A 27,716-nucleotide genomic window follows, 5' to 3' on the forward strand; every position below is an offset into this window, starting at 1 on the left:
GAGATTACTGCAAAATGTCCCCATCTTCCCCTACTCTTGTAAACAGGCACAAAGTCTCTGTAAACTACATTCCATCCAAAACACACTGCAATGACTACTTACATTTACCAGTACTATCTTTTACCACAGAGTAGCAACACTGGGAGTCCCCATTTTGTAAGGACTTTAGTGATTTTGCTGGTCACATCAGAAGAATGTATATTGCATCAGTTTCCCAATATTGAGCTCATAATTCATTTCCAAAAACCAAGGCATATAATAATTTGCTGCAAGCAAATTCTACTCAAATAGAAAATTTGCATTTTAATATCACATTAAGTTGTAATACATTTCAAGGGCGGAGAAAAAAAAAAACTGAGACATGAAGAGTACATAATTATATTTTCTTTACAATTTGCCTTATTATAATACATTGGAGGCTATATGGTAAAAAGACTTTATAGGTAGAAGAATTTCTAGCCAATTCAAAGAGGCCCCACAAGAGCAAAGCATTTAATGGTCAAGCATTTTCTGGTTTAACATAAGAACTTGGCCATGCAAGTTGTGTGTTTTTTTTTTTCCCCCTTAAAGGGATTAATTTGACAGAAGACAATAATGAAAGGGTTTATGAAGCTTTGTTGTCAATCTAGCGAAGGGATAGAAGCCATTTGGCTTGTAGCACATTACACATGGCTACATTTTACCAATGAATACTGAAGCCATAATGAGCACTTTTGTTCCACACCGGCACCAGAATGTTTTTGGGGTTTTTTTTGTGCATAAGTTTAATCAGACCAGATCAGTCAAATGCAGCACATGTACCAACCTCCAAAACAAAAAATATAAACCAGCGGAAATAAGAGTATAATGTAAATCTTGTGCTGTAGCTGAATTATTTTATTTACAGAAATGTTATTTTTTATAGCAAATGGCCATGCTGACCAGGCAAATTGGCAGCTTAAAAATATTTGCAGCCATGTTTATTTGTATGCACAGACTCTAAAATCATCCATTCATACAATGTTCATGTTAGGCATTTTGCATTTCTTTTCCAATTTTGTAACTAAGAATCTTGTTCCAGTCAATCTTGGTGCGCGTCACTGGCAGCTGGCGGCGTAAGGCTTTGAAAGTAGTGTCAGACATAGTCTGGTAGTTCTCACTGATTGCAGTCTAAGACCAGAAGAAATAAAAGGTTTAAAATCATGGCAGTCAATGTACACGAAAGCACTGTCTTAGTTTACAGAGGGTGCTGTATGGATTAATTTATGGTCGATTATAGTAATCATGATAAATAAAGTTTGCTTTTCAAAATGGTAATTTTGCATGTCTACACTAAGACTAAAGTGAATGTTTAGCCATTTTTCAGTTTTGGATAGAGTAAGGAAGGGTTAAAGCCAGTCAGGGTTAAAGCCAATTAAATGTTAACTTCATATAAGCAGTAACATGTCTTCAAAGTGTAATTCCAGTCAGAACCAAAGATTAAATCTACTCCCATTCTAAACTTATTCTATCTACCCTGTAAAGAGAAAGATGTCTATACTTACCTACTGTATTCTGAAGTTGCCATGTTCCGGTCACATGAACTCTGCAACGGCAGCTTATGTATAGAGGAGAGTGCAATAGCTGCAGAGCCTGGGCGATGACTTCACCCTTAGGCTTACTATGGTGTAGTCATTGTTGGCAGTCGCTCCTCTACAAGGAAACCGGCACTGGACTGGAGTGATTTTAGAATAGGCAAGTATGGACTTTTTACAGGGTAGGTAGAATAGGCTTGGAATGGGTGTGGGAGTAGATTTTAACTTGGTTAGGTTTGAGTTTTGTATTCAGGATTACGTTTTCATTTTCAAAATCCTGAAGCCATAAGAGACATACCTGGTATTCATTTTCAGCATCCTCTACAGTTTTAATGAACTCCTTTGCAGTCTGAATTTCATTCTGCAAGATGCAATGCATCAAAATAGAAAACATGTACAAATTAGAAAAAAGGGAATAGGTTGTTGCCATATAAAAAGCGAATTTATAAACTCTACAGTACGTAATCAAAATTTCTTTCAATATAAACTGAGAGCTGTAATATAATAATAGTGTTTCAAGATGTTTTGTCACTGCTGATTCAGTAAACCAATATGAAAAACACAAAGCCATAGCAACCAAAAATGTATGCTTGTGCAGTGCACCCCTAAAGAGCCGCTGGTTAATTTGGTCCTATTTCCCCCTTTTTTTGGGCATATACATCCAGGCACACAGGATTTGGTTCATTCTTTCACTGGCTCAGAAAACAATCCAGGGGTTCTTTTCAAGGTTTTTATTGGAACAATGAACTTGGGCAGCGGTAAAGAGCATGGGATACCCCAATAAATTGCCATTGAACAATCTGAGGACTCTACTTCTGGTGGCACTTTACAACTGTTGGTTGCACTGTAAACACTGGATGACTAAAGCAGCTGGTGATTTGTACTCCTTCAGGAGTTAAAAAGCCACTTCTCAGCATTGGGGGTCAATTACTCACCAGTTGCCTCCTGCTGATATCCACAGGCTCTTCTACATGAGGGAAATCTAGACTCGCATCATCGCAGGACAGTTGGATTCCTTCCCACCAACTTCCTCCTGGCTCTCTCCGGCTTCCTTCTGAACCAGCTTGATCCTTGGAAAATGGATCTGTGAATAGGCCCCCCAGCTTAGCCTGGCTGGGACCTCGGTGTCTTTAGAAAAGGCTTCTCTATCACTCCTACCCCCATGGGCAGAGAACCCTGCACAGGGCTTACCTCCTGCAGGACTGGACCCAGGAACACTGCACTCTTCTGCCCAGGCCTCAAACTATTTATGGACTCTCCCTCCACCTTCTGGGCACACCTCCCCAGGGATTGGCTGGAATTCAATAAATATTCAGGTTGCCTGGTCTGCCCTTCTACCCACTATACTTCTAGAATCCTCTAGAACAGCTGACCACTGATGGTGCACAAGAAAATTGATGGTCCCCAGGGGTTCTGCCGCAAATCAACATTGTGGAGGATGTATACTGCCCAAATGTTTCCAGTGTTGTTCTCAAAGCGCGCTGACAGTTAAGACTTCTCAATCAATGCCTCCTCTGTAGTTCTGGCTGCTGTCAACTCAGAGAGTAGTGTGGGAGTTGAAGAAGTGGACTTCCAAGGTCAGTGCTGATCACAGACTGTGGGAGGGAACATTGAGCTCGAGCACATGGCTGGATGAGATCCAATGATATGGGGGGTTGTTTACTTGAAGTGATGGCATTGATGGATTATGTGTAAACAAGGTGAAGAACTTTAGATAGCGTTCAACAGTAAACAGGAACCGGTTGAATTTCAATCCGTGTACAGTATGGCCATTCCCAATTACGCCAATCTTATTATTAAATCAACTTTTCATGAACAGGTTTGAAAACTTTTTGCTTGATTGGCTGCAGTGCTGATCAGTGTATTCTGATGGCGGGGGGAGGATTTCCCATCCACCGTGTGTGTGTGTGTGTGTGTGTGTGTGTGTGTGTGTGTGTGTGTGTGTGTGTGTGTGTGTTCTCTGACTTCTGGTATGTGAGTAGTCTTTTTCCAGAGCTCCGGACCACGCTGTGATCCTGCAGAATCCTGATCAGCCCTAGGCTTCGATTTCCAGTGTACCCACCCAATCCAAGATGGCGCCTGGGACACTCGAGAGCAGCCACGCTCCCCTCGCTGATGGCTAACCAAGGACAAAATGGATGGACGCTTCAGATCCTTTGGCGATTCCTCTGCCTTCTCCCTCCACAGACCTGGGGTAGGGAGGCTCTGGTTCACAGGTAGGAGAGCCAACACAATTGCAAATAATGGAAACCATAAATAGCTGCCATGCTTCACTCTCCACACAAATTAAAACTATCAGGGTTGATTTCACACTGTTGAAGGATGATGCGCACAAAGTCAGACACAGGGTCACTAATGCAGAACAGTGCATTTTTTTGGGGGGATTTTCGTCATTTCATTAGATACATATCTTCTACTTACCTTATCAGTACAATATGATACACTATGCATCCTTTTAGACCCCTTTCACACCGAGGGTGTTTTGCAGGCGCTATAGCGTTAAAAATAGTGCCTGCAATCCGCCCTCAAACAGCTGCTCCATTGTCTCCAGTGTGAAAGCCCGAGGGCTTTCACACTGGAGTGGTGTGCTGGCAGGACGTCAGGAAAAGTCCTGCCAGCAGCTTCTTTGGAGCGGTGAAGGTGCGGTCAATGGGGCAGCGCTGGGATACCGCCGGCAAAACACCGCTATTGCGGCGCACTGCGGGCGGTTTTAACCCTTTCTCGGCCACTAGCTGGGGTGCGCACCAAATCCGACGGTAAAACAGCATTTTACCACCAACGCTATGGGCGGCTCGGTGTGAAAGGGGTCTTACTTTAGACTCATTTCGGCAGTCCTCACTGACACAATACCTTGTCCTACCATGAAACCCAGCTACCCGGGTCTAGTGTGTGCAGGGGGTTTTGTGCATTCGCCCCGCTAGCGCTCGGCTCTATCACCTCAGCTCCCGGGAAAAGACCACCATTCTGGCCTTGGCTCCATACCTACCACACCCCCCTGCATTGATTCCATGTAAGTACTCAGGGTGGGTTCACCTACCTCTCCCTGTTACAATTAGTTACAGCTAGATTAATTCTATTTTACTACACTTTATAGATATGTCTGATCATCCGCCCCTGATGAGTAGTTTACACGAAACGCGTCGGACAATCTGATGCAGACACACACCTACATCATACCATCAACTCAGAACATTCTCCATAAATCAATCATGGTTTTATTGTTTTACAATTTTTTATTCAAGTGCTGCATTGATGTATTTATATGTATTCATTGAATGTATTAACCAATCAGTAGAGACCATTATGTGGCGTCTAGTTGAAATATATTTGATGTATCCTTGATTCCTATATTGCATGCGCATACATATGTGTGCGAATATTTATGAAATTGCATTTATTACAATGTTTTTCATTATGTGGTTTCTGTTACTGATATGTCTTATACAGTTCTGTATCCAATAAATATGCACTTTATTCCATCAACCTCTACCTTGTCCATAGGCCTCATTTAAATTCCCAAATTTCCCACCTTATCTTGCAAATAAATGGAAACCATAAATAGCTGCCATGCTTCACTCTCCACACAAATTGAAACCATCAGGGTTGATTTCACACGGTTGAAGGATGATGTGCACAAAGTCAGACACAGGGTCACTAATGCAGAACATCGCATTAGCGCGGTGGAAGATGATTTAAATTCACTGATGGTGATGGTTAGAGAAGAGGCAGTGAACCACAAGTCCCAGGAAGCCAAACTTGAAGATATCGAGGATAGGCTCCGCCAAAATAATCTTCGCTTTCTGGGATTTCCAGAGGGCAAACTCCCTGAGGAATTCCTGCTCAAGCAAACCTTTGGAGAGGAATGCTTCTCCCACCTGTTCGCTATCAAGAGGGCTCATAGGGTCCCATTAAGAGCTCCTCCGCCAGGCAGATACCCCAGACCTCTGCTGGCCCTTTTCTTATACTTCAGAGATATAAAAAAAAAAAAAAAATATCGCAGTTACTTACCGGTAACGTCCTTTTCCAGGAGTCTTTCAGGACAGCACCATAGAGAGACCTTCGCTCCTTCCCTCTTGAGGAAACACTGCCTTCAATTTTAAGATTTAATCCTCACCGCCCCCCCAGCCCCTCAGTTCTTTCAGAGGACCTCCGGCTAGCTGGGGAGACACGAGAACACGTCATAATCTCTATCTTACCTGACGTTCTCCTGCGATGAGTTCTTCAGGAATGTCCAAAAATTTGGGTGGGTATCTGTGCTGTCCTGAAGGACTCCTGGAAAAGGACGTTACCGGTAAGCAACTCCGATTTTCCCATTTCCGTCTTTCAGGACAGCACCATAGAGAGGATAAGCGAGCACCTTACCTTAGGGTGGGACTACTGCCTGCAGAACTTTACGACCAAAAGCCTGGTCTTTTGCTGACAGTAGATCCAATCTGTAGTGCCTCATGAACGTGTCAATTCTGGAGCACGTTGCCGCCCTACAGATCTGCTCCGGAGACGCACCAGCCCACTCTGCCTGAGAAGTCGCCATTGCCCTGGTGGAATGTGCCCTAATACCTTCCGGGGGCTCTAAACCACTGACTACGTAACCTGGATAATGGCTAACCTTAACCATCTGGCTATTGTACGCCTAGAGGCTCTGCATCCTTTCCTAGTTCCTGAAAATACAAAAAAAAAAAAAAAAAAAAAAAAAAGACTCAGACTTTCTAAATGGTTTTGTACCTTCCAACTACTGAAGGACGCACCTTCTGACGTCCAATTTATGAAAAATATGTTCCTGTTCCCTCACAGGATTCGAACAGAAGGTGGGCAAAACAATTTCTTGGCCTCTGAAAACTCGAGGCCACCTTTGGCAAAAAGGCCGGACACACCTGAAAGAAAGGTGCTCTAATAGAAAGGGCTTCGAGTTCACTCACTCTCCTTGCCATAGTGATCGCCACCAAAAACACTGTTTTGAGGGTGATCCATTTTAACGTTCAAGTCTCTAACGGCTCAAAAGGTTCCACCGTAAAGGCCTGTAAAACTAAAGAAAGATCCCACATTGGTAAAGGGGAGACTAACTGGTCTCTGCCTGCTTAAGGCTTTAAAAAACCTAACTATCCACGGGTCTATTGCTATCTGTTTTTCCAAAAAAACACTCAGAGCAGATACCTGTCCTTTTAGGGTGCTAAGGGCTAACCCCTTTTCCACCCCTGATTGCAGAAATTCTAAAACCGCTATGGGACTGCGCACATCAAAGGAACTTTCTGTGCACCAGCTATTGAAACTTTTCCACGTCTTCAGGTAGATAACCTGCGTTTCTCTCTTTCTGCAATTCAGGAGGGTTTCCACTAAACGATCTGAGAAACCCTTGCCCCTCAGCAATTCCTTTTCAGTAGCCAAGCTGCGAGGCTCCACCTCTCCACCTGAGGACAACAGATTGGCCCCTGAGAAAGAAGATTCTCCTGGACTGGCAGAAACCAGGGAGGTTCCGCTGCTAGACTCCCTAGGATGGAAAACCACAGCCTCCTGGGCCAATGTGGTGCAATTAGAATAAGAGTTGTGCTCTCTAATTGGAACTTCCTCAGTACCGCAGGAATCAGTACAGGGGGGAGGCATAACACCTGGCGAAAGACCAAATCTGGGCCAATGCGTCCACTCCAAGTGCCCCGTCCCATCTGTTCAGGGAGAAGAAAAGATGCGTCTTCCTGTTTTCTCTCGAAGCGAAGAGGTCTAAACAAGGCCTTCCCCACTTTTGAGATATTGCCTCAAAAACTTCCTGGTTCAAAACCCAGTCGCCCTCTCTCAGCAACCTCCTGCTGAGGAAATCCGCCACCCGATTTTGTTCCCCCTTCAAATGCACCGCCGAAAGGGACAGGACATTTGCTTCGGCCCACCTGAGAATCGATTCTGCGAGGACCCACAGGGATCTGCTTTTGGTACCCCCTTGCCTGCTTATATAGGCTACTGCTGAGGAGTTGTCCGATCGGACTCTCACATGCTGCCCATGGAGTTCCCCCTGAAAGGCTCTGAGTCCCAAGGCTATAGCTCTCAGCTCCCTCCAGTTCGAGGACCTTTTTGCGTCCTTTCTCAGCCAGACACCCTGAACCATACGGGAATCTAGATGCGCGCCCCAACCTGTGCCACTCGCATCGGTCGTGATACTTTTGGACACTGGTAGGACCCAATCCAGACCCTGTGAAAGATTGGCCCCCTTTCTCCACCACCAGAGGGACCTCTTGATCTGACTTGGCACCGATATCAGGGAGTCCAAAGACCCCTGACTGCCGTCCCAGACCCTCAGGATGAATAGTTGTAGAGGGCGAAAATGTAATCCTGCCCACTGAACTGCTGGAAGGGATGATGTCAGTAAGCCCAAAGCTGACATATCTCTTCTTACAGATATCTGATGACTGCACTGGAGTAACAACATTGCCCTGTCCACCTTCTGGATTTTTTCCAAGGGAAGGAAGACTTTCTGCTTTGTTGAATCCAACACGTAACCCAGAAAGACCACTCTTTGCGACGGTATCAAGCTGGATTTCTCCAGGTTCAAGAGCCACCTTAGATTCTCCAGGGTGTCTCTTGTTGACTGTAGATCCCGCGACAACTGTTCCGGGGAAGAGGCAAAGAGGAGCAGATCGTCTAAGTATGCGATTACAGAGATGCCTCTGAGCCGCAGAAAAGCTAAGACCTCCACCATAACCTTGGTGAAGATGCGGGGGGGAAGAGGATAGCCTGAAGGAAAGGGCCCTGAACTGCAAGTGAAATGTCCCTTCTTTGGTATTCACCACCAGCCTGAGGAACTTCTGGCACCCTTCCGCGATGGGAATGTGTAGATAGGCATCTTTCAAGTCCACCGATGCCATGAAGCAGTTCGGGGGAAGGAGCGCTTTCACCGAGTAGAGTCCATTCGGAACCTCTTGTAGGTGAGCGAGACATTCAGAGGCTTCAGGTTCAGGATGAGCCGACGGTTTGCGGACCACAAAGATGTGGGAATAAAAGCCTCTGCCTGTCTCGCCTTCTGGGACTCGTACTACCACCTCCTATTCCTCCAACTCCTGCAGAGAGGAAAGAAGAGCTGATGACCTTTCTGCGCATTTTGGCAGCGTGGTGACGAGGAGTCTGCGTGGTAGAGGTTCTGCAAACTCCAACCGGTACCCTCTTCTTATGATCCCCAAAATAAATTGGTTGGAGGTGATCATATCCCACTGTGGTAGATAGCACCCCAATCTTCCTCCCATTGTGGTTCTGTCACTTGGTCTTTTTGGGCTGTTCAGGAGGGCGAAAAATAGCCCCCCCACGCCCTTTGCCCTTTTGTCCCCAACCCTTTTTCTGTTGTTCAGTTTTTGGGGGGGTCAAACCTCTTCCGGGGGCGAGACTTTTTTAGTCTCTGCAAATTTCATTTTAAAAGGAAAAGCCTTTTTTCTGTCAACCGTCCGATCCAAGACGGCCTCCAGACCAGGTCCAAACAGCAAGTCCCCTGTGAGAGGAATTCTGCAAAGTTTAACTTTAGATGCGGTATCTCCCTGCCACGTCTTAAGCCATAAGGCTCTCCTTGCTGAATTGGATAATGCTGCCGATCTTGCGGACATACGCACCGATTCTGCCGAGGCATCCGCAAGATAAGCCACCCCCTTAAGGATAGGGAAAGACAACAGGATCGTTTCCTTAGATGTCCCTGCCTCTATGTGCGCTTTAATCTGCGTCAACCAATATTCCATGTTCCGTGCCACCACTGTGGATGCCATGGCAGGCTTAAGGTTACCCAGGGAAGAATCCCAGGATTTTTTCAAGAGGGAATCTATCCTCTTGTCCATGGGATCTGGGAGAGACCCCATGTCCTCAAAAGCCAGGTCAGTATGCCTGGAGACCTGTGAAAAGGCCGCGTCTGGTCTAGGAGATTTATTCTATACCAGCGCCTCCTCCTCTGCAAAGGGAAACCTTCGTTTCAGAGTTCTTGAAAAGAAAGGTTTCCTTTCCGGGTCCTGCCACTCTTTTTTGATAGCATCAACCAAAACCTCATGGACCGGAAACACCCTCTTCTTATGCTCTCCCAGGCCCCTATACATCTGGTCATGGAGAGATAACTTCTTCCTTTCCTCCTGGATTCCTAAAGTGGTATGGATAGCTCCTAAAAGTTCCTCCACTTCTTCCAGCGAAAGTTTATAGCGAGAGGCTGTTGTGGATTCCCCATCCACTTCCTCTCCCTCAGACTCCCCCTGGGGATTTGAAGAACCGCTATCAGGCTCCTCCTCAACCTCCTGTCTGGTGCCTCCTGGATTTTCTCCACTCCCAGAGGGAGCATCCATCAAGCTTGGAGCAACACTCCGTTGTGCTGGTGGAGAAAGGACCTGGGGCTGTGGCAACTGAAAACTAGAAAAAAGCGTTTTAAAAGTTTGCACAGTGCTAGAAAGCTCCTTGACGGACACTGCTAGATCCGAACATTGTTCCACTGACTGTTTCCTTACTATCCCCTCTATACAGTCCTTACAAAGTGGCTTGGACCAAGACTCCCCCAACGTGGCTCTGCACGAAGGGCATTTTTTCTTGGGATTATGGGGTGACTTGCTTTTTTCCGTAGACTTGCTCTGAAAAATTTAAAAAATAAAAATCAGTCAGAATTTATCCACCAGCACCTCCCACAGAGGGCCACCAGGGGTGCTTTTCCCAGAATTAACCACCACCTGGGTCCCGGTTACAACCCTTCCCCCCACCACCAGAGGAAACAAACACCTGTGGAGCTTACAGGAAGGGGTTAAGGGAACACCACCCCAATGTTCCCCTTACCTTTGAGTGGCTGGTGCAGGAATCTCCGGGAGCAGTTCAAGAAGCCTCCGCTTCCGACATTTTCCCTCTGGAGAGCGTGTGGTTTCCTAACCTCCGTGTGCTGTCCCCACAGCAAAGATGAGGCAGCACCAGCCAAGTGTGCAGTCCGCCTTCAACCGGTCGCGGGTTAGACGGAAACACTGACCCCCGCTGGAACTGACGTCACCCGCCGTCCGACCCAGCGCTCCCACGCTGGCTGCATAGAGCAGGAGGGTCTCCCTGTGCCTCCGCCCCGTGCCACCCCTGGGCAGAAGGCGGACCCCTGCAGCTTTAATCTTCGCCAAGAGAAGCTGGAGGAGCCTGATGTGCAGTTGATACAGGTAACCAGCTCATTAGCCTCTCAGACTGCAGGGGAGAGGGAGAGGGAGCTCAATCGGCCTCAGCCCCTGGTCCCTAGCGATGTCTCCCCACCGGAGGAAACACCAGAACTGAGGGGCCGGGGGGACGGTGAGGATTAAATCTTGAAATTGAAGGCAGAGTTTCCTCAAGAGGGGAGGAGCCAAGGTCTCTCTATGGTGCTGTCCTGAAAGACGGAAATGGGAAAAATTCTACATAGAGCTGGCAACATACCTGAATTGCTTTACAATAATAGACGTATTACCATCTTCCTGGATTTTTCTGCAGTTACGCAGAAACAACAAGCAGCTTTCCAAAGTCTAAAGCAACGCCTACAAGATTGTAGTTTACTGTAGAGCATGTTCCATCCTACAAAGCTCAGAGCGGTGCTCAAAAGGCAAAGCACAATTATTCACTTTTTCTAAGGAAGTTAAGGGTTGGAATCTTTGGGTAGTACCTGAAATGCTGTTTTCTCACCTCTGATTGTCACTACATAGGAGCGTCATGGAGGAGCTCCTCGTTCTTGGTTTAAGTTTACTGGCCTCATTATGTGCCTTACTTTTGGAAACAGGATCCTTAACTGATCAAGTGTAATCTGGCTGACATTGATAGACCTGCAATCAATGGGCTCATTGTTTGCTCTGCTGACTACTACGTTCTCACCCTTTTTCTTCCTCTCCGGCTGGACTAGAAAGAATTCCCCTATTACGGCGAGTTTGATGTTTGGGGCAGAAGCCTGTAGTGTTTGGGACTGCAGGCAGGGTGGCGGGGGTTGGGATGTGTGATCCTACGTTTTGGATCAGTAGTTTTATGGTTTGTTGTTTCTACTGTGTTTTATAATGCAATTTATTCCAACCACTTGCTATTGGTTATGTATGCATGCATGTCTTTCAATGCTGCTTCCTCGTAAGGCAGTTTCTACAATTCCTTCTGTCCACCCTTGGTGCCATTTTACCACTATAATTGGTATTATCCTCCTGTAGCGCTTCATAGATATGTCACCAAATCTGCAAACTCTTAATCTTTTGTCTTTGAATGTGCAAGGCCTCAATTCCTCATTAATTTTCCTGCAGGATTCACATTTGGTTGGTTCTAAAACCCTAGCCTTTCAGAGAGCATTTGTGGGACATGCCTTTCATTCCACGTATTCCAATTACGCCAGAGGCGTCTCCGTCCTGGTGGCCAAATCGCTGTGCACCCCTAAAACTATAGCAACGGACCCCTTTGGTAGTTTCGTGGTTATGGTCTTTATACTTGATAATTCACCTTATTCTCAGACCAGAGAATCTTATTTCTCACCATCTTGGAGTCCTTCAGGTGTTTCTAGGCAAACACCATGCAGGCTTTCATGTGTCTTGCACTGAGGAGAGGCTTCCGTCGGGCCACTCTGCCATAAAGCCCCAACTGGTGGAGGGCTGCAGTGATGGTTGACTTTCTCCCATCTCCCAACTGCATCTCTGGAGCTCAGCCACAGTGATCTTTGGGTTTTTTTTAACCTCTCTCACCAAGGCTCTTCTCCCCCGATAGCTCAGTTTGGCCGGACGGCCATGCTTTAGGAAGGGTTCTGGTCGTCCCAAACGTCTTCCATTTAAGGATTATGGAGGCCACTGTGCTCTTAGGAACCTTAAGTGCAGCAGAATTTTTTTGTAACCTTGGCCAGATCTGTGCCTTGCCACAATTCTGTCTGAGCTCTTCAGGCAGTTCCTTTGACCTCATGATTCTCATTTGCTCTGATATGCACTGTGAACTGTAAGGTCTTATATAGACAGGTGTGTGGCTTTCCTAATCAAGTCCAATCAGTATAATCAAAACACAGCTGGACTCAAATGAAGGTGTAGAACCATCTCAAGGATGATCAGAAGAAATGGACAGCACCTGAGTTAAATATATGAGTGTCACAGCAAAGGGTCTGAATACTTAGGACCATGTGATATTTCCGTTTTTCTTTTTTTTAATAAATCTGCAAAAATGTCAACAATTCTGTGTTTTTCTGTCAATATGGGGTGCTGTGTGTACATTAATGAGGAAAACTTAAATGATTATAGCAAATGGCTGCAATATAGCAAAGAGTGAAAAATTTAAGGGGGTCTGAACACTTTCCGTGCCCACTGTAAAAAAAAAAAAAAAAAATATATATATATATATATATATATATATATATATATATATATATATATATATATATATATATATATATATATATATATATATATATATATATAACATTCTTTAAATAAAAACATTACATGGTCATTCTCAAACCCCCCCCCCATCGTTTATGAGCCCAGCACTTACCCCATCTATGGCGTGGGCAGCGATCTGGGCGGTGGCATCCGTGTGTCTCCTCCTAGGCCACTTGGAACGCTTCTCCTTTTGGCCAATCAGGAAACGGGTCTCAAACCCGCTTCCCGATTGGCCGGGAGGAGAATCAGTGTGACAATAGCGATTAATTCGCTTGTGTCACACAACTGGGCCTAATCACGTGCTTTAAAAAAACAAAAAAAAAAACACCAATTGGAATCCATGCGTCTGGCACCCCGCATGTAGATTATGGCGTCGGACACATTGATGGGGGGGCGGTACCCGTGCGCCCTGCATTATGATTGCCTGCCAACACAGTAAGACTCTTTAAACCTCTGTTTTTCACTACAAAGGTTGGGGACCCAAAACCATTTGTGTTGGAAGTAATGTTGGTTTACTATATTCACCTTTGTGTCCTACATCTTTAATAGGAAAAAATAGGTAAATAGCATTTGAGAGTCAGCCTACTTCCCCAATTAGTATGAGTTTGAGACATATTCCCAAATCGATACCTTAAAACACAGAGCTGTAAGCATTTTAATTTGGATGGGTGAAGAACATACTTACAGACACCGTTAGGGATTCTTCAACATCTTTATGGCTCACTAACTGTACATTCCCGTCTTCATAATAATGGACCTATTTAAAATATACAAGATTTTGTTTTATGCTACAAAAAGTATTACCCAACTTTGAAACAGCATTTAGATGTAAAAACAATTACAAAAACAGTAATTTACTAATGCCATTCAGCAAACACTGCAACTGTATTAAAAGTCAACTTCATTTTAAAAGGCAGCGAGGCACTGGGCTGAGTTAGAGCCCTTTCACACTGGGGCAGTGGGGGCGGTAGCTTTGGTGCCACTATTCAGGCGGGAGCAGGGCGCCTTTAACCCCCTAGAAGGGGTTAAAGGAGCCGTGTAGGCGCTTGCAGGTGCTTTACCACTGGGTTTGCAAGTAGTAAAAACCGCTTGCAAACTGCCCCACTGGGACTGTAAATGAGGCATTTTTCAGGCGCTATTTTTAACGTTAAAGCGCCTGAAAACGCCCCAATGTGAAAGGGGTCTAAAACAGTTCTCTGGAGTAGGGTTGCAGGTGTTACTTCTCTATTGTAACAGTTCAAAATTTACCATAGCCAGGAACGTTATTTCACCAGGACTCAGTATGTATCTTGAAGTGTCAGCTAAAGAAGTTTCGCTATTCATTTATTTAGCTTCCTTAGCAGATAAGGAAGCGTCTTAGTTGAGAAGCAAATCATCTTCAGCATTACAGAACAGGTCAAACATCAGCAGATTCAGAATAGTGGCAGCTTCAAAAACACCCTTCAGGTATTTGTATGCGCCAACTGGTTAATCATGATCGCTAAATACTAAATTTACATACATTGCATAAAGCCGTAAAGGATTTTTCATCGTGTAGATGAACAAAACTGACTGCAATGGATGAAGGAAAAGCAGTTTTAAAATCACAACAAAAAAGGTAGGCCAGTGAAATACCTGAATTTTTTGAATTCCCACAACTTTTGTAGTAGATTGTGTTATGGTAAATTTCCATTCTGATCTCCAGCGTCCATTCCTGGAAAACAAAACAGTAATGCAGTATGAGACAATTGGTTACAAAATTCTAACAAAATGACTGCAATAAAATTCTTGCTTGGAGTGATGTAATCAACAATTAATCTGTGAATGCACACACCCCCATCAATTTTATATACGGTTAAAAAATATATTTACATAGAAGGTTCCTTTCAAAAGTTAGTATGCAGTACCTTTATTTAAAAAAGAAATGTACCGCACATGGTGACAATCTGAATTCTAAAAGGAGGTAAGCGTAAGAGCTGGGGGGAGCAGAGGTCCACTGAGCTTCCCAGTGACAGGCTGTGCAGGGGGGCATGTCAGGATATGTCTGATCATTGGAGAGTACACCGTGTTCCCAACATATCTAGAGAACTGACAATACTGTGTTCCGATGCTTAGTGTGGTCAGTATTTAATAGGAAAGCAGAGGGACTGTCAGGAACACCAGGGATTTCACACAAAGGAAGCAAAGAACAGGATACTTTCTCATACAAGTACATGGTACAGCTGCCACATAGGGTAACAAAGCAAGTTTCAATACGGAGCTGTTTAATACAGAAACAGATACCATGACACTATATGCCATAAACCGTGATCACTACTGACTGCTGAGAAGGGGCAGAGGGCATTGACGTTAAAAGGTGGAGGGGGACTGATGAGAAGGGGGGCTGTAATGTGTAAGGGACTGAACACACTGATGTGAAAGGGGGACAAAGGCACCAATGCAAAAGGGGTCTGAATACACGGATATAAAAGAGTGGCTGTGATTTAAAACGGGAGGGTCTAATGAAAGCTGCATATACAGTTTCAGCACTGCTGGGGCATGCAATACCTGAAACTGTATGTAAACCATAAAACTATATTTCAGCATGTTTGGCATCTTGCCTCGCTGCATAGTTTTCAGTGAATCTGTTGCAGAGTTTCTTACCTGGAGACGTGTCAGTTACAGGCTGACAAAGCTAAGCAACGGTCTTGCAATTAGAAGCAGCAGATTTAAAAAAAACGTATTTGCTAAAGAAAACTGCATGCAGTGAGATGGTGCTGAACAGTGTAAAATAGGTTTATAAAAAACAGGGTTTGTATACACTTTACATGGATATAGCTTCCGAATGGGGGGAGGGGGAAAAAAAAAAAAAAAGGAGGAGGGACTTACCAGAAGTTTTTAGCTTGAAACTGATGACTCTCAATACATACAATTATTGTTTGCTGTCCATCAATTGTTTTGCCGTATACCTAAGTTAATAACATGTAACTGGTATGAAATGTGTTATATTGCAACTTACAGGGCTATATGACTAAAACTATTTTTTTAAATCAATTTTTCACACCATTATAAGACAGTTCCCATTAAAGCAAATAGTTACTTCTACTTACAGTACTAACTCCATTAGGATAATGATCTTTCACATAGGATCTCACTGCAGTGTCCACAACATTCCTCCAGGATTCTATGGCATTTTCTCCCTCATGGGGCCTGGGATCACTGGCTTCCTTTCTTAAGTGATCAAATCTGAATGAAATCTTGTTCCTTGGATCTAAAAACCTCCCGTTACCAAGGTCTCCATGTTCAGTTATTAATACCTAGGGGGAATAAGATAAAATGTATATGTTTACACTCACAATATAAATCCTTTTAAACAGAAAATCATTAGCTACTGGGTTTTACTGACACCTACAGGAAAATGTCAACAGCAAACAAAAAAAAAAAAAAATTGTTGGTCAGCTCATGATAATCCCTCCCCATGACCAGCATGCCTTCGCTGTGAAGCAAGCAGTAGCAAGAGCATAATCATAAGCCCAGAAGAGAGGGACCAGTGTCCCTAAATTTAGTCTAAGCAAAGGAGTACAAAATCCCAACATTTTTTTCTCATCCACTGGGGGACAGAGGGTGCCAACAAATGAATAGCATGAAGGTGTGAGAAGTTTCAGTGGATAGGAGAGGCTTATCAAGAGAACATGTCACTTTGTCGTCAATGGTGCCAAGGTCACACAACAATGGTCTTTGAGGGGAAAATTATTCAGCTATGCAGACAAGAACATACCTGATCTTCATAGCCTTCAACTTTTACTGGAGTAAACTGATCCAAGTTATACTGTGCAAATGCACTAGATGTAACAAGAAAAAAAGAAAATACCCAACAATAAATAAGGTTTAAAGGGTACTTTTGAAATTCACATCACAAAATGAACAGGCCACATCAATTACATTATTTCCTCCTTGAATTAATTAAAAACGTAATTTAGTCAAGCTCCGTGAAGTGTCTATAAGCCTAGATACCATGGTCTCCGACAACCAAAGTGGGGTTTTCATGCCATTGGAGGACTACAGAGATTTAAACTAGCAGGAAAAAAAAGATTAGTAAAGCAGATCCTGCACATGTGGTGAGCAAAAATGACTGCCACTCATGTACGCAAGACAAGGTACTTGATAGCTTGAATTAAAACCAATCAGCTAAATACATGGTTTTAGCTTTTAGTAGTGGTCATTGGCACACCACTGCTTCACTGCATAATCACAAGATAACTATATCCGCTTTGAGGCTTAATGTACACGGGACATTTTTACAACCTCTCCTGAACGTTTTAACTTGACAGATGATAGTAACCCACGTTTAGAACGGCCGTTTTGCCGCATTTGAAAAAACATTTTTTTTTCTTCTTTTCAAAATAGCCAAAAAAGAAAAAAAAAACACCTGTAAACGAAAATGCGGCTAAACACAAATTACCGTGTTTAATGCTTGAAATGCCTCTAAACTCAACATCTGAACTAATTTTTTTTGCTTTCCAAAAAAGACCTCTAAACTCGACTGCCTAAATACGACATTAAACAAACCTGTGTACATGTACACATAAGATAACATTGGATGAGTTCAGGGGCAGCTGAAAAAAGCATCCAACTGCCTCTGAACGTCCTCTGTTTACCAGCAGCAGTGTACATGAGGCCTTACAGTTTCCTGTGTTGCCTGCTTTGAATAGAGGTGAAATTAAAAAAAAAAAAAAAAAAAAAAAAAAAAAAACGAAAAAAATTTGCACCACATGTGAGGCATCACTGCAAACGTCAGAACGGGGCCACAATTCACAGCTAACTAAAACGGACAATGAAAAATTTTATGTACCATAGTTTGTCGCTATATCACAGGTGCGCGCAATTTTGAGTCTTGTATCTATGTCTGACACAAACCCACTTTATTCTCCTCGGCCTCTGCTTTCAGAAAACATTTGTTCTAGCAAAAAATGCTGATTTTAACATGTGTGAATTATTTAAAGTTTGCCCTGGACAGCAAAAGGTTAATGTTGTGCATTAAAAACTGTTTACTTGGGATCATCTGCTGCCTGTATGAAGACCATTCCCACCAGACTGCACTTGAGTAAGGCCCCTTTCACACATGCGGACCGTATGTCCGTATTTCATCCATCCGTTTTCGGATGAAATACGGACATAAATGCATCCCTATGGGATAGCGGGTGTCAGCGGATGTACATCCGCTAACACCCGATGTCGTCCGCCTCCGCTCTCGTCCGATTCTGCGGACGGAAGAAAATCCTATTTTTCTATCCGTCTGCAGAGCGGATCGGAGGAACACGGACAGACGGTCCGTGTTCCTCCGATCCCCCATAGGGGAGAGCGGAGATCTGACAGGGCGGTCCCTGCACAGTGTGCGGGTCCCGCCCTGTCATCTGCCTGCTCAGCTGGGGAAAGCGGAGCGATCCCCGCTGAGCAGCGGATAAACACGGGGCGGATCAACACGGATCCGTCCCGTGTGAAAGGGGCCTAATGCATTGATTTGAGATCTCTCCTAGTTACAATGCTTGGCATGATTCTGAACAAGGCAGAGCAAACTGATCAAAGTTACACTGCTTCTCTATAAAAGTTATGATACTGTCAGTGCATTGGAAAATGTAAATATACTCTGGTTAAGACCATCAGTATCTGTTGCTATATACTGTAATATTCATTGACTTTAAAAATAAACTCTCATTGTACTCACACTGGTGAACTTTTGACTCAAATACAAATGTGGGCTATTGCACCACTGTACTGTTAGAAAGTCTGGAAGAACTGTAACAGGAACACTTACTGAGCAGCACCTTCCCTGAGTAAATTGTCATTGTTGAGTAGGAACCGAACATCTGTACAGGAAACAAAGAAAATGAAAATATTAGCACTTCAGCTGGATGGGGCAAAAAAAAAATAAAAATAACATTACAGAAAACAAACTATGAAACGTTAAACACCATGCCATAATCAGAATTGTATTCACATTTTCTTAATATACCAAATAACCAGATATGTAACCGTAATTTTTAATTTTCAACTAAAACCGATTTTTGCATATTCAAAGATGTTGGTGTGATACAGTGCTATTCATTCATTCTAAATAGCACCCAAATGCCCCTTGCTGATGGGCACACACTATCGTGCATTGCAGTGTGCTGCCAAAAATGTTACAGGTCTTCATGCATTGGGTAGCTCATTTAAATATATTGGCTTAACGCAATTCACATTAACCAACAGCATAATGCATGTTAAGGTGCCTGCGTCACTATAGTCTGAGGAAGAGGTCCTTAGTAACCCCAAAACCACGCTGTTTTCTGTTAGCGACATTAAAGTAGTAATCTGAAGAATATGGTGTGCTGGTGATATCTTGGACTGCATGTGCCAGCTTTAATGCAGTGCAATAGTGTGAATGGGCCCTTAGATGTAAGCAACACTGCCCACTTTTAATGGCAAAGAAGGATATTATGTGGCATATAACAGATTTAGCCTTTTTAAAAGTCTCCCCTGATGTTACACTGCCTTGTGAGGTTTGTCACAACACTGTGGACATTACAATGACTTACTGTATATATTTTACAAAAAGTTATCCAGGAACTTTACTGCGCAAAACTATCGGGATGAAGGGAAAGAGAAAAGTGGGATAATATACACTCAAATGAAAAAGAAATAAGTACATCCCATGAAAATTTAGAACGCCAACATATTTGAACAGTAGATATTTATTGAAATGCTGCCTACAGATAAAGGCGATATACATGAATAAGAACGCAAGGAAAATTTGCCTTGCGTAAGTCTTCTATGACTTACGGAGTGCATCCGTAAGTCATAGAAGACAATACAGGTGATTAAAGATTGAGGATTATGGCAAGTTACATGTTGGGTTTACAGTAACGATTCATAACTTATGAACAAGCTGATAAGAAAGGGAAGGTGGGATGTTCTTTTACTGCAAAAGAAGTTAAAAATTTGGTTTTAATTCCTTGCAACTGGCCATTCTTTTTCAAGTCTTCATTTTTAGTTTATGGTGGGCAAATCTACAGCAAGTTATATTGTCCGGGACACCTGCTCAGTCCATATGCGAAGTACTGAAGGATGTGGTCTTCAAGATAGTTTACGTGTTCTGGTAGGAGCAATAGATGTGAAACACATCCGCATAATTAAGCCCAGTAGCTCGTTGCAGCAGTTTTTACAATTCTAAAAAAATATTTCTCATTTGTGTTTGCAGTGGAAGATGCCAATTAAAGTTTCAGTTATATTGATATAGGTTCCTATGGAAGTTGGGAAGTTGCTCTGACTACAGGACAGCTGCTGCAACAAATTAATTGGGCCTGCCAGAGAACTGTCCACTACTGGGAACAACGTGTCCTGCTCTACCCCATGTCTTTGTGGGGGGAATGAGGCTTTTGCCCTGGGTGAGTACCTGCTAAGGCCCTTTTGCAGTCATTCACTGAATGTAGAGAGGAGAATGTTTAATTATAAAGTCACTAGGATATGGAGAGTTGTAGTGTGCTCTTGCCATCCTTTCCAATAAATGGTGTTTCTAGCACACTCCCATCCACCTAGACATGCAGAATGCAACAAAAAGAGCATGTGCCCCGCACAACTTCATTCATAAATGTGATGGCTTCCAGTTTGAGGACACACTTAGCCAACACATTAGTTCAATTATATCAACTTCATCTGTAGGCACTAGTTGAATCAACATCCAAAGCTTGCCTATTCAAACATGTTAAGAAGAAAAATTTACAAGGGGTGTACTTACTCCCCCCTCCTCCTCTTTTACATGGTTGTAGATGGTCATAAGCTTTTTTTTTTTTTTTTTTTTTTTTTCTTTTTTCACAAATCACAGCACATTAGGCCCACTGGACAGCTCCTCAATTACCAGTGATAAGCGCAGAACTTTGCCTGCTCAGAACTGCCTGGCATTTGGATATGCAGCTTAGACCCCTTTCACACCAAGGCGCTTCAAAAACGCCCTAGCGTTATTACCGCGTTTTAGGGGCGCTGCAGGCGTTTTAACAGCGTTTTTCAAGCGTTATTGAAGCATGCGTTATTGATGCCATCTTTCTGCTTGCATGTTTATCCTTTGTGATAGCATGTAAAACAAGCAGTGTCTTGTAAAGTAACAAGCAGTATCTTGTTTTACTTCAAATCTTCATTTTTCTGGGATTCTTTTTTTGGCACTTTGATGGTCTGTTTAATCATTCTGACCTTCCCACAAGTTCAGTACTGTTGTTGTAGATGCTCTCTTTTCTGCTTGCATGTTTACCTTTTTGTGAGATCATGTGAATTTTCTACAGTTTAGGGCGGATTATAGGCGCTATTCAGGCGTTTTTACAGCGTCTTCAATTCATTTCAATGCAGAGGGGCATTTTTGAAGCGCTTTTTTCAACGCCCAAAAGCTGCTCCAAAGATGCTGCTTGCAGGACTTTTCTCAACGCCCCACCAGCGCAACGCCTCAGTGTGAAAGGGTCCACTGAGATGCATGGGGAGCGTTTTATGATCGTTTTAATAGCGTTATTTTTAGCGCTAAAATGCTGCAAAACCGCCTTGGTGTGAAAGGGGTCTAAGGGCCCTTTCACACTGGGGCGGGGGTCGACGGTAAAGCGCCGCTATTGTTAGCGGCGATTTACCGTCTGTATGTGGCCGCTAGCGGGGAGGTTTTACCCCCCCGCTAGCGGCCGAGAAAGGGTTAAAAACCACCGCAAGGCGCCTCTGCAGAGTCGCTTTGCCGGTGGTATAGCCGCGCTGTCCCATTGATTTCAATGGGCAGGAGCGGTATACACTCCGCTCCTTCACCGCTCCAAAGATGCTGCTAGCAGGACTTTTTTTCCCGTCCTGCTAGCGCACCGCTCCAGTGTGAAAGCCCTCGGGGCTTTCACACTGGAATCAAAGCAGCGGCACTTTTGGGTCGGTTTGCAGGCGCTATTATTAGCGCAATAGCGCCTGTAAACCGCCCCGGTGTGAAAAGGCCCTAAAGGTGAAGCATTGCATTTCAAAAATATAAAAGTTGGGTGTTAACTGGACTACTCACCATTAAATACTTCGTTGAATTCCCCAGGAGGTGAATGGATGATGAATTTTGCTGCTACACGTACCTAAAACAAGACGAAAAAAAAAAAAAAAAAAAAGTCAGTCATTCTGACCAACACACATCTTGTGATCACACACACACAAAAAAAAAAAAAAAAAAAAAAAAGTGTACTTTTAAAGCTGAACAGCTAAATAGGATTTTTATAACAACTTATCTGTAAAATCCTTTTCTTTGAAGTACATCTTGGGACACAGAGCCATAGTAATTACTATGTGGGTTATAGGCCACCTTCAGGTGATGGACACTGGCACACCCTAAGACAGGAAGTCCACTCCCTATATAACCCCTCCCATTACTGGGAATACCTCAGTTTTGTAGCAAAGCAATACACGTGTATACTAGAAAGAGCGGAGGGACCTCTGTGTCCCGTGATGTACTTCAAAGAAAAGGATTTTACAGGTAAGCTGTTATAAAATATCGTACATCACGGGACACAGAGCCATCTATGTGGGATGTCCCAGAGCAATGCCAACTGAGGGGAGGGAGACAACAGAATTAGGGCAACGTGAGAGTTATTACTGCTGCCTGCAGCACACTACGCCCAAAGGCGATACCCTCATGCCCTTTTATAGTCACCTGATAAAATCTGGTAAATGTATGGACTGAAGACCAAGTTGAGGCCTTGCAGATTTGAACCACGGAAGCTTGGTGATGCACTCCCACGAAGCACTAACAGTCCTAGTGGAGTGCGCTTTTGATTTGAGAGGGTGGAATCCTCCTCTTTAACCACTTAAAGACCAGCCTCGTTTTGGAATTTAGGCGTTTACATGTTTTTTTTTGCTAGAAAATTACTTAGAACCCCCAAACATTATATACTGTTTTTTTTCTAACACCCTAGAGAATAAAATGGGGTCATTGCAATACTTTTCACACCGTATTTGCGCAGCGGTCTTACAAGCTCGCTTTTTTGGAAAAAATTCACTTTTTTGAATAAAAAAATAAAACCGTAAAGTTAGCCCAATTTTTTTATATTGTGAAAGATAATGTTACACCGAGTAAATTGATACCCAACATGTTATGCTTCAAAATTGCGCCCGCTCGTGGAATGGCATCAAACTTTTACCCTCAAAAATCTCCATAGGCGACGTTTAAAAAAATTCTACAGGTTGCACGTTTTGGGTTACAGAGGAGGTCTAGGGCTAGAGTTATTGCTTTCGCTCCAACGATCACGGCGATACCTCACATGTATGGTTTGACCACTGTTTTCACATGCAGGTGCTACTCACGTATGCGTTCGCTTCTGCACGCGAGCTCGTCAGGACAGGGCGTTTAAAAAAAAAAATTATTTTTTCCTTATTTATTTTACTTGATTTTATTTTTACACCGTTACAAAAAAAAAAAAAAAAGTGTCACTTTTATTCCTATTACAAAGAATGTAAACATCCTTTGTAATAGAAAAAAGCATGACAGGACCTCAGATCTCATATTTACACAAAAAAATGCAATTAAAAAAAAAAAAAAAAAAAAAACACGACATTGAAAAAATGTGGCTTTAAGACGTATGGACGGAAGTGAGGTTTTGACGTCGCTTCCACCCTGAAGTGTCACGGAGACAGGTGGGCGCCATCTTCCCCTCACTCGTCTCCATGCACAGCTAGGGAAAGGACGCGATCGCCTCTGCCGCTGCCGACGGCTCCGGTAAGCGGTGGAGGGAACCGGATCGTGGCGGGAGGGGGGCCCCTCTCCCGCCACCGATAAAAGTGATTTCGCGGCCACAGAGACCACTTTTATCTTGTAGCGGACCGCCTGCCAAAAACAGGGATACCGGGGTTATGGCAGCTAGCTGCTACCATAACAACGATATCCGCTGCCAAAGTTAGGACGTATATGTACATGCGGCGGTCGGCAAGTGGTTAAACCACAAGCCTGAACAATTATTTGCTGAATCCATTTAGAAATAGATTTCGATGCTACCTGTCCTTTTCCTAGGACCTTCAGGCAACACAACAGAACATCCATTTTTTGAATCGGAGCAGTCGCCTTCAAGTAGACCTTGAGTGCTCTCACCACATCAAGAGAATGTAGTAATTTTCCTTCCGTAGAACAGGGTTCTGGGAAAAAAAAAAAAAAAAAAATGAAGGTAGAACAATATCCTAGTTTGGATAAAACTAGACACTACCTTCGGAAGAAAGTTAGGATGAGGACGCAATACAACCTTATCCTTGTGAATAATAAAATATGGCTCTTACAAGAAAGAGCAGCCAACTCTGATAAATAACCCTCTTGTAGAAAATATTGCTACCAGAAAATTAGTTTCCTTGTCAAAAGGATCAAGGGAATAGGCTGTATCGGCTCAAAAAGGCTGTTACAGCAATGGCAACAGAACTAAATCCAAGTCCCAAGGGTTCAGGGGTGACTTAACCAAAGGATTAAGCCGCGTTACCCCCTGAATAAGCTACAAAAAAGAAGAATGCAAAGCAAGTGGTTGTTTGATAGTACGCAAGGCCAGCTTTATATCTAACCCCATCTACAGAAAGTCAAGGATTCTACCTATGACATACCCCCTGGGGTGCCAACCCCTGGATTCACACCAGGAGACATATGCTGTCTAGATTCTAATCTATGATTCTGGAAGCCAGCTCCCTGCATTAATCAAGATAAATACCACTGGACTTGACAGCCCACGCTTCTCCAGAATGTGGGATTCAACAGCCAAACCTTTAAAATTTTGTAAGGAAGGATGGAATACCGGATCTTGCGAGAGAAGGTCTGGACGTGGTGGTAGGGTCCATAGGTCCCCTACCGCCATCCTTATGATCTCTGCATACCAAGATCTTCTGGGCCACAAGAATCACTGATCTCCCTTCTTGCTTGATCCTGCGAACTAGTCGTGGAAGCAGCAGAATAGAAGGAAATGCATAAATCAGTGAGAACTGATTCCTTGGGAACACAAAGGCATCTGTTCCGCATGCTAGTGGATCCCTTGTTCTTGACACAAAGTTGACGATTTTCTTGTTGAACCTGGACACAAACAGATCTACGTCTGGGATCCCCCATCTTCGGCATATTGCCAGGAAGATATCAGGGTGAAGGGAACATTCTCCCGGAAACAACTGCTGGCGACTGAAGTAGTCCGCCTGACAATTTTCTATTCCCAGAACGAAGACTGCCGAAAGGCAAGGTACATTGTTTTCTGCCCTAGTTGATATATAATTCACCTCTCTCTGGGCCGCAACAACTTGTCATGTCCCCTTGGTGATTGACATAGGCCACTGCTGTGGTATTGTTGGATTGGATCCTGACAGGACAATTCTGTAACCTAAACATCCAGGCTCTCAGGGCCAAGCGCGCTGCCCGGATCTCTAGAATGTTAATGGGCAAGGTAATTTTTGATCTGGACTATTTCCCTTGGACAGTCGCTTCTTCCCGGACTGCTCCCCAACTCAAAGGGCTGGCATCTGCTGTTACCATTTTCCAGGTAGCTGGTAGGAAAGATTTTCCCTTCTGCAGATTCTTGGTCATCAGCCACCAACTGAGGCTCCGGTGCACCCTGGAGTCAGACACATTGGGAAATCTAGAGCTTGGACCTACTTGTTCCAAGCCGACAAAATACTGTTTTGCAGCAGCCTAAAATGAAACTGAGCATAAGTAACGGCCTCGAATGAAGCCACCATCTTTCTCAACAACCTCATGCAAAGTCAAATAGAAGGATTCTTCTTTGCCATGACCATCTGAGTCAGTTCCTTTATGGCACTGATCTTCGCCTGGGGCAAGAATACCTTTTTCTGGGCTGTATCAATAATCAGACCCAAGTATTCCAATCACCTTGATAGTTTAAGAAGGATTTCTCTAGGTTGAGAATCCAACCTAGGTATTCCAGGTAGTTGACTGTAGATCATATTTTGGTCTAAGCGGGCTACCGACTAGTCCATCAAGTGCAGATCCTTTAGGTAAGCTTTAACAGTTATACCTTGGGGCCTTAATCCGGCTACAGAAGGGGCCAGACCTTTGCAAATACTTGAGGTGCAGTAGCTACACCGAAAGACAGAGCTACAAACTGAAAAAGAAGAAGATTTTCTACCTCGAAACGTAGATATTTCTGGTGAGCAGGAAATCTAGGTACATGGGAGGTATGCACCCCTGATGTCTATTGACGCCAGAAGTTCTCCACCTTGTAGGACGGAGACCTCTGGATTGACTCCATGCGGAAAGAGCGGATATTCAGAACCGGTTTAGATATTGGAGATCTAGAATGGGTCTGACATACTCATTTGGTTTTGGTACCGTGAAAAGGTTGAAATAAAACCCTAATCCCTGCTCTTGCATGGGAACCACTAAGATCAATCTTTTGAGACAAAAGATGGTCCAATGCTTGAAAGAGAGACTTCTTTTCCTCTGGAATCTGAGAAAACGAGGAGACGGGGACCTTCGGAACTCAAGTTTGTACCCTAGAGTTATTGAGGAAGTCACCATCTGCAGCCTACGGCACTTGGCATTCCTAGGCGGTCTCCCATCCAGGTACTGGCCAGGCCCGACAAAGCTTAGCCTCTGAGATCACCACTAAAAATTTTTTGGATGTATTTATCCAAATCATCCCTAAACAGCCATTTACCGTGAAAAGGAAAACTAGCCAGGAGCTTTGCATGACGCTTCGGCTGACCAATTTTTCAACCATAAGATTCTATGCTTATGCACCAACCAAGCGTAAGGCGCGAGGTTTGAAGTATAGAACCTCTCATGGCATCTATTGCCAAACATAATGCTGCTGGTAACTCGGCTAAATCCTGGGCCAGCTGATCAGGAAAAACCTTGAGCACCCATTTAAACCAGTCTCTCAAGGATTGACATACACCAATTGCTGCTAGCGTAGGTTGAGACATCAGAAGAAGAAAAAAAAAAAAAGTAGTGTTTTTTTTTTGTTTAAAGAGGAATTTCCAACTTTTTATCCGTTGGATCCCTAAGCATTCGAGCATTGTCTATCGGACAAGTCAAACTTTCATTCACAGAGGATATAGCAGCGACAATTGCTGGTATCTCAAACATCTTAGTGAATTTTTCCTCCGTAGGTAAAAAAAAAAAAAAAAAAAAAGTTAAAACTTTATAGGAGGAAAAAAAAAAAAAAATGTTTATCTGGGTGATCCCACTCAGAATACATAAGCCTTTCCAGCCATGAATGGAAAGGAAAGGCATTGAGGAGGCTTTAGTGAACCCAAACAAAAAAACGGGCATATCAACCGACTCAATGAAGAGTAGCAAAAAAAAGCGGAGCAGACAAATTCAGTAAGAATTGCACCATCAATCTTTCAGGTTGTGAAGCTGATCCCCCCGCATTTGACCCCTCAGAAGAGACATCATCAGCCTTCTCACGGTCCCCTGAGGGAAATCGCATTTTATCCCATTCTGGGATGCGAGTAAAGCTGCTAGCCAATCCCATCACGGCTTGAGGAAAACCCTCTTCAGTAATAGACGGGCAGCAGTGTTGAAAACAATTGCAATATTTGATAGCCCTGATCGCTTACTCTGACCGGCCATCCCAGAACTCTCAGGGGAAAATGCCAATGTAGAGTGTATAGAGCTTGCAGGAGTCCCCTTTTAAGCCCTTTTTGGGGTGTTTCTACCCACCCCTTCTGACCATAGCCCGATACACAAATGCAGAGGGACTACCAGAAGAAAAATCGCATCCACTGCTTGAGCAAAAGGTCCAGCAACTGCCGCTGCTATTTAACGCTCAGCCTGATGCTTGCAGTAAATGTGCCAAAGGAATACCTGTGTCACCACTTACATGCATCTTTTTAGCTTTTGTTTCTCTCCGACAGCCGCAGTCAGCAA

At 43.7% G+C, this 27,716-nt stretch overlaps 1 protein-coding gene across 1 annotated transcript in view; it reads right to left on the bottom strand.

Annotated features, from left to right (window-relative positions):
* Positions 1–259: 259 nt before the first annotated feature.
* The window catches only part of LOC141131964 (F-actin-capping protein subunit alpha-2-like), a 41,252-nt gene continuing 13,795 nt past the window's right edge, over positions 260–27,716 (bottom strand). Inside the window, exons 2-10 of the mRNA XM_073619837.1 lie at positions 21,888–21,951; positions 18,654–18,705; positions 16,617–16,680; positions 15,949–16,155; positions 15,728–15,807; positions 14,495–14,573; positions 13,566–13,637; positions 1,852–1,914; positions 260–1,149 (exon numbers count right to left, since the gene is read on the bottom strand). Of these exons, the coding sequence (XP_073475938.1) occupies positions 1,009–1,149; positions 1,852–1,914; positions 13,566–13,637; positions 14,495–14,573; positions 15,728–15,807; positions 15,949–16,155; positions 16,617–16,680; positions 18,654–18,705; positions 21,888–21,951 (822 nt within the window). The 3' untranslated portion in view covers positions 260–1,008. The remainder of the gene's footprint in view (positions 1,150–1,851; positions 1,915–13,565; positions 13,638–14,494; positions 14,574–15,727; positions 15,808–15,948; positions 16,156–16,616; positions 16,681–18,653; positions 18,706–21,887; positions 21,952–27,716) is intronic.

The sequence above is a fragment of the Aquarana catesbeiana genome, linkage group LG03 (genome assembly GCF_042186555.1).
Source record: "Aquarana catesbeiana isolate 2022-GZ linkage group LG03, ASM4218655v1, whole genome shotgun sequence".
In the NCBI taxonomy this organism is placed as follows: Eukaryota; Metazoa; Chordata; class Amphibia; order Anura; family Ranidae; genus Aquarana; species Aquarana catesbeiana.